Source organism: Abramis brama (assembly GCF_963993115.1).
Source record: "Abramis brama genome assembly, chromosome: 21".
In the NCBI taxonomy this organism is placed as follows: Eukaryota; Metazoa; Chordata; class Actinopteri; order Cypriniformes; family Leuciscidae; genus Abramis; species Abramis brama.
In genome coordinates this window covers 3,227,564-3,238,379 of record NC_139983.1, presented here as the reverse complement: position 1 = coordinate 3,238,379, position 10,816 = coordinate 3,227,564, and the positions used below count along the sequence as shown (strand labels likewise).

The following is a 10,816-nucleotide window of genomic DNA, read 5'->3' as shown; positions in this document are numbered from 1 at the left end:
CAAAAAGTTATCCAATTCCACAATGTGAAAATGTATTTGCCCCTGTAGTTACGAATTCCTCCTATATATGAAATGTATTTATAATGTGGTTCAGCTGGACTAAACACAACCAGTCCTGATTACTGAAGCCCTATTCAATCAAATCAACACTTAAATAGGACTTTTCCCACAGCATCAAGTTTGTTAAAAGGTCTTAAAGTGTCCCATATGCTTTCTCGAATATTCCCTTTCATGCAGTGTGTAATACGGCTGTTTGTGAATGTAAATGTTCTGCAAAGTTGTAAAGTGGAAAGTGCTCGATAAATAAAGTTATTGTCTCCCAAAAGAAAGAATCGAGTCTGAACCGCCTAAACGAGTCGTCAGTAACTCCAGTCTCACTTCTGTGACCGGCATACGTAACAATGAAACACATTTGCATAATTAACGCCTATGGTCTTCATCGGCTGCCGGCAAACAACGTCGTCTTCTTCTGTGACCTCACACACACATGCACTGAACATTTCAAAAACTTTTAGCCTTTTATGTTCAAACCGGAGTCAGACAATGATGGAGAGACTCAAGATGAAGAGACAACATGTAGAAGCAACAGGACATTTCTGAATGGTTAGTTGATGAACTTATGCTTATGTGGAGTTAACTATCTTCTAGTCATTGATTAGCATATTCTGTCTTGATAATCTGTAAATCGTGTTCAGGGGGCGGGGTTTATGTAAATTCTAGGGTTTGTGATGTCACTAACCCGGGAGGAATGTCATGTAGTCTCTACCAGCCGTTTGTTGTAGTCCTTAAAAAGAGATTTCTGTAAAATAAAATATCTCCCTTTGCTTTGAACTTTGCAGATGTTGTTTATGCTCAAACAGCAACATTACACACTAACTAAAGTTAGAAAAGTCAAATCATAATCAACCACCCCTTTAATATTTGGCAAGTGTCTGTGCTGCTGTGTGTGTGTGTGTGTGTGTGTGTGTGTGTGTGTAATAAGCAGAGTGTACGCACGTTGTGGACCCGCCAATAGGCGCACATTACTAACGCGCTCTTTAAATAACAAAAACGTTGCTTAAAACATCCGAGATCAAATGAGACATCCAAGATGATATCATCGTGCTAATCATGATCTGGCTAATTAGGTTCTTCGAACACACTTGCCGGATATGATTAGTATCACTGGATTGAGTTATCTGAGATAATTGCGTGTTCATGCACTGGTTTAAAAGGGGAGATGTATCGATAGTAGAAACATTGATCAGCAACGCTGCTATTGGCTGCTCAGCGTGGCCAAAGAGCGCGCTCAGTTTTTATCATCAGCAGAGCAAGAATTAAAGTCGAAGTTTATTCGGAATTTTAATGTTTAATCAAAACGCCAGGGAAAACCTCAAAGTCTGCAAAAGCCAGGAGAGAGGGCTGGCAAAAAGTAGCAGACAATTTAAATCTGTTAGAAGTGGCCATGTTAGTGTTTTTATCACTTATTAGCCTATATTTTTGTATTTTAAAAATTGCATAATTACTTTGTTCATTGTAATGTCAGAGTCACCACACTAGAACATGGGAACAAACTAGATGTACCGCATGGCGGTACAAAATATGACCGCCGCTCAGGCCTGCACTGGCTTTCCACAAAAATAAATGACGTGGAGCAATTTGGCTGTATTGCGTGTTTATGTATATAACTAAAAAAAGTAGTAGTATGTGCATGTCTGTCTGTGTGTGTGTGTATGTGTGTGTGTTTGTGCATGTGTGTGTCTGTGTGTGTGTACATGTGTGTGTGTGTGTGTGTCTTCTGCCCTCGGTTGAGTGTATGGCTACTCAGCCTATGCAGCGAGCTAAACAGTAAGAGAAGGTGGTTCCAGGAATAACAGGACACAGTTTTCTTCTTAGTGTCTTTACTGAAGACCTCTCTTTTGATTGTAAAACTGTGAACATACAAGCAAATTTCAATAAAATACATTATTTAACAAACCAAGACTCATTGCTGTGAATTTAAATACTTGAAGTGATCAGAGTTCAAGATATAAGAATCACAACATTACTGCTCAAGTCCCAATTCGCATACTATCCGTCCTAAATAGTATGCGAAACTAGAATTAGTACGTCCCAAATCGTAGTATGTTGAAATGAGTGTTCCAAAGATACCCGGATGGTCTACTATTTCCGGTTAGAATTCGAAGTGCAGGTCAATGCACACTCTAACGGCTAATATTGCCCACAACCCATCGCGTGCGGGAGGGAGGAGCTTTGCGGTGATGGTGCTGGTGATGTGTAAACGATGTAAACCTGGCAGTCGGATGCAGCAGCGGAGATGCGCCCTCAGTTTTTAAGTGTAAGAATTCAGTTTAACCCTAATAAAAGTTATATTTTATTGTCTCGTAATATTAATGGGTTTATGTTGTGCCAAAAAAGTACCGTTTATCTTGTAGGGTCCGATGAAGATACTGAGCGCCTCATTGCAGGCTACAAAACAATAAATAAAAAGGCTCTAATACAGTGTCATTCAAGTGTCTTTTTTATGTATTTATTTTGATGTTTCTGTCTGACTTATTTGTAGTAATACTGTGGCTGTACAAATGTTAACTTTATCAGTCCAACCAAAGAAACATGGTTAATACACTTTTACTATAGTAAAAGCATGGTTCATTTTCATCGGGGTATTTTTAAGTATTATACATAAGTATAAGATTAAGTATAAAATACGTTAAACAATAGTTACACTTTAAACTTTAAATATTTTAGCTCAGAAAATAAGTAGCTTTCGTTACACAGTACACACATTTGCACATGAACGTCAGAACCAGCCGCCTCATGACCTGCGTCTGGTTGATCTACGACGACGCCCTGCTTCACTCCTCAAATTGTAAATGTATTGTGGAAAAAAAGATGGGAATAGTAAATAAAATGATATTGGACAAGAATGAATGAAATGTAAAATGTTTTGTTAACAGTCGAGGTGTGTGTGCGTAACCAGGCAACCACGTTCAAGTTCACGTTGCATGACGTCATCGAAGTATGTCCCAGAACGTGCATACTCTTTTGCTACACACTCAAAAGTATGTACTTTTTCCTCACAAAAAAAGTACATTCTTTTAGGTCGTAGTATAAGTAGGCGAATTGGGACTCAGCATACATCTTTAAATGATTCAGTTTGCCACCATGTGGTTGGGGAATATACTGCAGTTAATTGCAGTTTCAGTGCACAGATTCACAAGTAGTTCAAAATACTGTTCAAAAAATCTGTAAAAATATAACAGGTCGACTCTTTCCTCTTTAGTTAGATTTAGTAGAGCATGAACTCAGCAAGCCTTAAATCAAAGCTCCACAGTAAAACAAAAGCTACTGTTTTACTTTTAACAACCTGTACTATGTACAACCTGACGACCTAAGTTCAGTAAAAGCTGTGTTCACATTGACTTATAAGATATTGTACAACCACATACTAAACAAAAGCTAGCAACATTAGCTTGACTTAGATCACAAACAACCTTTTTGTTTGAGAGAGTTAAAATAACCTATTAAGTACGTTAACGTTACCAGAAAAGTATCTAAACATTTAGAAATACAAAATTGGCCACTAATAACTTACAGATTATGGCATGTCCAAGCTTCCCAAAGATATAAGGGGACTGAGAAGAGTGAGGAATGTCAACACCTGACCTCCGGACATTTTCTCACACCGCGTGTAACAAACTTTTTTCCTGCTGCGTCAGCACATCACAACAGAGCGCCGAGAAGAACACGCGTTATAATCCATGAAGAAGAACCCAAAAGAAACACTAAAGGAGATACTGACCCCAAGTGGGAAAATAAAGAAATGCACCAGCGAACTAATACAATACTATAGAACATAGAGGGACAGAATAGTGTGTGTTTGTGTGTGTGTGTCTGTGCATGTGGATTTGTATGTGTGTGTATGGGTGTGTGTCTGTGCGTGTGGATGTCAGTGTGTGTGCATGCTTGCGTTTGTTTGTATTCCTGCATGTGTGTGTGTGACAGTATCATCCTAAACCAGCAACCCTTCACTCAACAGCACCATCTACAGGCCGATGAGTGTACAGTCACTAAATGTGCACATAAATTAATTTATTTTATACCCCCCATGGATGAAATTCTACGAAACTTAGCATACCCCCAGAGGATGTCAAGTTAATCATACACATGAAATATGGTGCAGTTCTGAACATCTCCACTGAAGATAGGGGCGATTAAAGCAGAATAATATTGCATTTTCATTTTTTATGGGAGGGGCGCAAATCACAAATGAGTGATTATGGGCTAGGTTGATGTGGGCCCTTAAGAGCAACATACCATAAAAATTTCTTCATCCTCGGTGCCACGGTTCAGGTAGTTATTTAGGAAAAACTGCATTTTTTGAGTTTGGGGGGGCCCAGCGCGGGGGGGGGGGGGGGGGGGGGGGGGGTGAGTGGCCCCCGGGGACCAAACGAAATTTTTCCGTAAAAGTCTAGTGGGGCTACATGCCCACCAAATTTCATGTTCCCCGGTGTTTCGGTGTCCCTGGTATCGTTGACGGAAAATTCAGTAGATTGACGGGAAAAAAAAAGAAAAAAACTTTGACAATCCCTATATGACCGCTTTCGCTAGCTACGCTAGCGGCGGTCATAATAATAGTGAAGTACAAAAATATTCTACATAATGGTGATATTTAGTTATATTAGTCTCTTTTATAAAAGGCACTGTTAAATAAATGGTTGTCTGTTTATAAAAGCAACCAAGATAAAGGCTGAAAAAAAAGAAAAGATCTTAGCCTACACTGTAAAATATTTTTTCTGCATTAAATTAAGGCCGTATAGTCATTTCAACTGTTAAATCTTAAGTAATGATGAATTGCTTTGACTTGTGAAAGTGAAAACTGATAAACTTATGTTAATGTAAAAATATTTTGCCATGAGTTAGTGATCACATTTTTCCCGAGTGTAGTTCATTGTAATGACATTGGCCCTCATTTATCATTCTTGCGCAGAAACGGGCGTAGCCTATATGTTGGCGTAAGATTATGCTTACACTCCTCTCATCGCCTGATTTATGAAGCTGTGCGTACCTTTGAAATCCAGGTGTACGCAATACCTGCCCTTGATAAATGCCGCGGCTGTAATCGATCGTCATTAGAATAACACGCCCCTATAATATTCAAGTCTCCGCTCCCCCCACGCCCTCATTTTACGCCATGGACACACAGAAGACGGCAAATTAAAGAGAAACTTCTTTGAGAAAGAGAAAGCGAAACCAGGGAAGTGGAAAGAAACAAAATTGATTTCTAGATTTTTATTATTAATGACGCTTATTGTTATTTAGAAGAAGAATGTCGTTATTATTATTTGTATTATTATTATTATTATTATTTAAAAGAAGAAGAATGTCTTTATTTTGTCAGTCTGAATTATTTTTTTGGTCATTGAAAGCCTTTCATTACTAAACCCAGTCCGTGCGCACCTGCCGGGCCTAACCCTGGCCTAACCATCGTTTCAAAGAATAGTACAACGGCGAGCGCGTCGAGTATAAACGCCTCGTCCGTTTGGGGAGGTGCGCGCGCAGTCTGCGGAGACTCGCGCTGCGGAGCCAGGCGAAAGTATAAACAAGGCTTGAAACGTCAGGTAAAGCGCACAGGCTCGCAACTGAAGGAATACATATGCCTACAATTCAAATGCTTTGGTAAAGTCACACAAATTAAACATTGAAGTCCATGTTGCACAAAAATAAACACTGAAGTTTATAATTACTATGTGGTTGTTTTTTTTTACAGTGGGTCATAATATATCATATCTTTTAGTTTGTCTGTGCGTTTTGTAGTGTTAGGAATTGTTTTTCTGCGCATTCCCGCACTCAAAACGTGCGTACACCACCTCCTGAGCTGGCGTAGGATTTGAGCGTGCCGTACGCCAACGTCCATATTGATAAATCTCAAAGTCACTGTGGTTTTGGGTGTACGCCAGGTGTACGCTGGAAATTTGGTGTACGCACTTTTGATAAATGAGGGCCATTGTGTTTTCCTCTTTTGTGCACTTTTACATAATACACCAACACTTGTATCTGTTCCCAAGAAAGTGGTGGCTGAAATATGTGCAGTAAGTGGACATTTTCTAACTTTCCAAAGGAAAGAAAGTATAAGACTTTGTAATGTCCATTTGTTTCCATTGCATAAACCCTCTCAGATAACTGTCATATAGAGGAACTAGCCTACCTGCAAGTGCATAAATAACTTTACTTAATTTATACTTGTATGCTTTATGGCTGCAATATAAGTTGCAGGATTCCACATCTACAGAAAGGCCTACAGAAGAGTCTGCACACACAGAGGAGACATAGGCCTACAGGTGGGCAGTGTATAGCCAACTTTTCCTTTTTATTTGTTGCATGAGGCATGTGTCTAATATCTCTTGTTGCAGGCACTTCACCACTGCTTTTCTTTACAAAGAACAATTGAAATAAAACTCAGGGAACTAAGCATATTTGTCTTTTATTAAACATTTAATGAAAAGTGATTTTTTTTTTTTGGCAATGTTGTGTAATATGGCACATGCAACAATGTCACAGGCCCTGTCAGGTGTGCAACCCTCAGACTTTTCAGACACTGAAATCTTCCCTTTAGTTAGCCAAAGTTCATTTCATTGTGTGCCCTTGTCCTGGCTAGAGCTGCATTGTAACTGGTTTGGGTCAGGGAATGGGGTCATAAAACACCTGTCTGCAGGAACATGTCATAATCACCTATGAAGAAATGCAGTTCTGTTAGGATCAGCATAAGTGTATGTAATACAGTGAGCTTGATATTTAATTGTGGAACTTTCCTTACCACTATCAAATTATGTGCATAAATGTGAATCTCTGAAAATTCTTAAGTCATGCACAGATCCTGGCCATTTTGCTTTCACATTTGTGATATGGAAGATTTTAGTCAACTGCCTTTTTTTATTTGATATAATATTACTAATCTGGAATATTAAGAATCACAATAGTAACTGGGCTGTACACTTACATTGTGAACCCCCTTTCTGTTCACATAATCCCCTTCATTGAGGCCTTGATGGCAGTCTATGGTCTATGGTACCAATCACGTTAGTGAAGCCTGAGTGACATATATACTGTAATCAGCATGGTCATGATTGCATGATCTTCATAAAAAATTATAATAGCCTAAAAAAAAAAAAACTGCTTTACAACATTGGGTCTTCAGTGGCTTGGAAATGCCACAAAAAAAACCTAAAACTGTTTTTTAAACCTAAAAGCGCCAGGTAAACTCCGAATGACGCGACAGAGAGCACTTTCCATCAAGTTCTCCGCATCTCCAATAGTGTAAAGGAAAGAGCCACTCGCAAATAATCTTAGGGCAATGCAAACAGTTTGTGCTGTAGTTAAAGCCAGACTCCGACAAGTCGAAAATAAATGTGCGTTTCCAACAAATTAATAATGTAAACGACAATCTCACGAGTCACGAGAAAAAATATATAGGCTATATAAAAAGATATATATAAATATATAAGAGAGATATATAGCCTATAAAAATATATATATCTCAGAAAGAAAAAATATATATCTCATATATAAAAAATATATATCTCAGAAAGTGCATTATCGCAAACTTCCCATATCAGCTCCGCTTATGAGCTGCAGTCTAATCCTGTTAACAAGAAATAAGCTGCTCCCGAGCAGGTTTAAGATTGCGCACCTGTTGCTATGACAGCAAGTCCAGGATGAGCGTTGAAGAACCAAACAATCCAAGACTATGCCAAATCGCCAACAATCAAATCCAGCTAAGTGAGTTAGCGACGTACGAAGAACGGGCCCCAGGTTTCATTTGGTCAATGGCTCAGTTTATTTCAGTTCCTCAAAATAGCAACGGTCCAACAATGCGCCTGAACACACACCTCGTTCTCAGACCAGCAGCCCATGGGCGAACAGATCGGTGCAAATGCATTTGCTATTTAAACAACGTGGCGCAGGACGTGAAAATTAGGGATGCAACGATACCATTTTTTCAGAACCGATCCGATCCGATACCAAAAATTCTGAGTATCGGCCGATACCGATCCGTACCGATACCAGCGCAGTTTTTTTAATCAAGTAGAATTTCTATAACTCTGTGTTGAACTGATAATAAGAACTGAAAAAAAGAAAAACAACAACAAAAAATATATGATCATAATCTGACATAAATGCTATTATAAACTAGATTAGTGGATAATTCAGCAGTAAAATTTAGTCTAGAAAAATCACGAGTGCACAATAATTGTATAAAATTTGAACATTTTGTGGAAAAAAAATGTTTAGTGGGGAACAAATTAGAGACAATAAGTGTAACACTAAATCTGGTAAAACTTTACACATTGCTCTTTGTATTGTTGTAAAATACATTCATGAAAAACAACAAAAATAAAAAATATAAATTATTTTATAGCCTACAATAAAATTGAGACATTTTTTAAATGTATAGCACAGCTGTTTAATGAGGTAGCAACATAATAGATAAGATAGGACAGAACAAGAACGGCTATTGATAATGTTTCATTGCGTCACTGTATTATGATATGAAAGGCTCCAATACAGTGCGGCACAAAGCGCTTATGCGCATCCCGAGCGCAGAATGATGCGCTTGAAGCAACATGAGTCACAGCGCGCAGCGCGTCGAGTCCGCATTGAAAAGTTTAAAGCACAAAGAAAATACATATTGATGATGCGTAGTGTATTATACAGTATCTATCTATGCAATAGTCTATTCAGCATTTTCTTTTAACAGTTTTAAATTTCAGTTACTGTGCGCGTGAAGAACAAATAGTACCTGACTTTACTCCAGTGTTGTGATCTAACAGACACCCGTAGAAAGTAACATGATTAAGGTACAGCAATAAAGTCCAGCAAGATAAAGTTGTTTTATGCGAAACCATAGACCTTTATCTACAGATCAAGTATAATAATAGTAACATTGAATCATCTTGGAGAGAGTTTCATCGTGTTAACTGTCGTAACCGAACGCGACGCGCTGTTTGAATGGAGAATGATTGACAGCCGCAGCTGAGGGAAACGTTTACGTGATCTTGAATTTAACGACTTAAATATTAATTTATATCTCACATTATACTATATAATGGCTTCAGAACACTTATAATATTGTGCACGAAAACTTATGGTGCTTTATAATGTTTGTGTGCCTTTTGTGGGGCTTAACAATAACACTGAATAGTATACGCAGAATATCGGATTTGGATCGGCCTTGTCTGACCGATACCCGATCCGCCAAAAATGGCAGTATCGGAGCCGATACCTATACTGAGTATCGGATGGTGCATCCCTAGTGAAAATGAAAACTGCGTCGGGCTGAAACTAGCAAAACACACTTATAACGTGCTCCTGGCGCTGCATTGCACCAAGTGTATGATAGGGTCCTATGTGTGTGTGTGTGTCTGTGTGAGTGAGTGAGTGAGTGAGTGTGAATGAGTGTATGTGTTTGTTTCTGTGAGTGAGTGTGTGTGTGTGTGTGTGTGTGAGTGTATGTGTTCGAGTGTGTGTGTGTGTGTGTGTGTGTGAATGAGTGTGTGTGTTTACTACTCTCTTCATGTCACTTTCAGTTTCATTTACATGTAAAACAAGAGATATTTGTCTTACCTTATATGATGAAACCACTTCACTGATGGGTCTGACTTTATGATTGTCGTGTTGTTGTGAAGTAACACACACTAAACACACAGGCTGTTTGTCCTGCAGACAGAAGAGTTTGAGTTTCTCACTGTGTAAACTGCAGATCTCCTCAGATCCTGATGAACGCGTCTCATTTCTCTCCTTCAGGATCGACTCGCACATGTTTTTTAACGCCAGATTAAAAGGAGGATTGTCTTTTGAGGATCTTCTCCTGCAGACAGGACACTCCTGAGTTTTCTTGGTTCTCCAGAACTGTTGAAGACACTCTTTACAGACACTGTGACTACATGATAAAACAACAGGAGCCTTGAAGATGTCACAGCACACGGGACAAGAAAGCTCTTCAGCAAAGACATTTAGTGAAGCCATTTTCTCCGTTTGAGCTCCAGCAACACAAACTTTACTTTCACTTTCTGAACGACGGGTTTAAAAATGAATCACCTTGAAAATCACAGCGATCTGCTGTCTGTTCAGAAACAAATGTCTCAAAAATCCTTCTTGAAAGTGTTTGTCTTCATTCTCCACTGATCGCTGCTTCTTTATTGCTTTTGTCGAGAGAGAAGAGAGTCAGCATGACAGAAAAGAGAAATAATAAGTCAGTCTCTTCCTGGTGTTGTAAGAGGGTGAAGTTTATGATCACATGTGGTTCAAAGAACAACATCAGGATTTCTTCAGGTTCAATTTTAACAAAACTTCCATTAAAACTTTCTCAGGTATAATGCTATAAATTAAAACCTTGAATCAAACACTAAAGAACAATGAAAAACACAAATATTGGCAATAAAAAAGACACTTTATTTGTGTGTTTTATTTATTGCTCTTTATTTTTAGAGAGATTGTTTGTCCAAGTATCCAATTGTAGTGGACAATGTCTCGAACCACAAAGAAACTCCCGACACCACTGGCTTCGGTGGACCACGACTGCAGTTTATTGACAGAAGACAATCAACACACAAGCCTTCAGGTTCACTCTCTTTCAGCTGAAGGATGTATATAATGCTGAGTGAGTTTGCTGGACGCTTCAGTGAATGATGAGATATTTTGCTAAATAAAATGATCTTGTCAGAAGAATTGCACGATAACTCTATTATTTATTTTCCCGTCAGTATCATCTCAGTGAGCTTTTGTGAGGGTTTACACATGCGCAGTAAAGGTGAATTTAGTGTTTTCCGACTTTTCA

At 38.7% G+C, this 10,816-nt stretch overlaps 1 protein-coding gene across 1 annotated transcript in view; it reads right to left on the bottom strand.

Annotated features, from left to right (window-relative positions):
• The window catches only part of LOC311072363 (nuclear factor 7, ovary-like), a 16,136-nt gene extending 5,877 nt beyond the window's left edge, over window positions 1-10,259 (bottom strand). The window contains exon 1 of the mRNA XM_084097330.1: window positions 9,604-10,259. Within this exon, the coding sequence (XP_083953456.1) occupies window positions 9,604-10,005 (402 nt within the window). The 5' untranslated portion in view covers window positions 10,006-10,259. The remainder of the gene's footprint in view (window positions 1-9,603) is intronic.
• Between the last annotated feature and the right edge of the window lie 557 nt (window positions 10,260-10,816).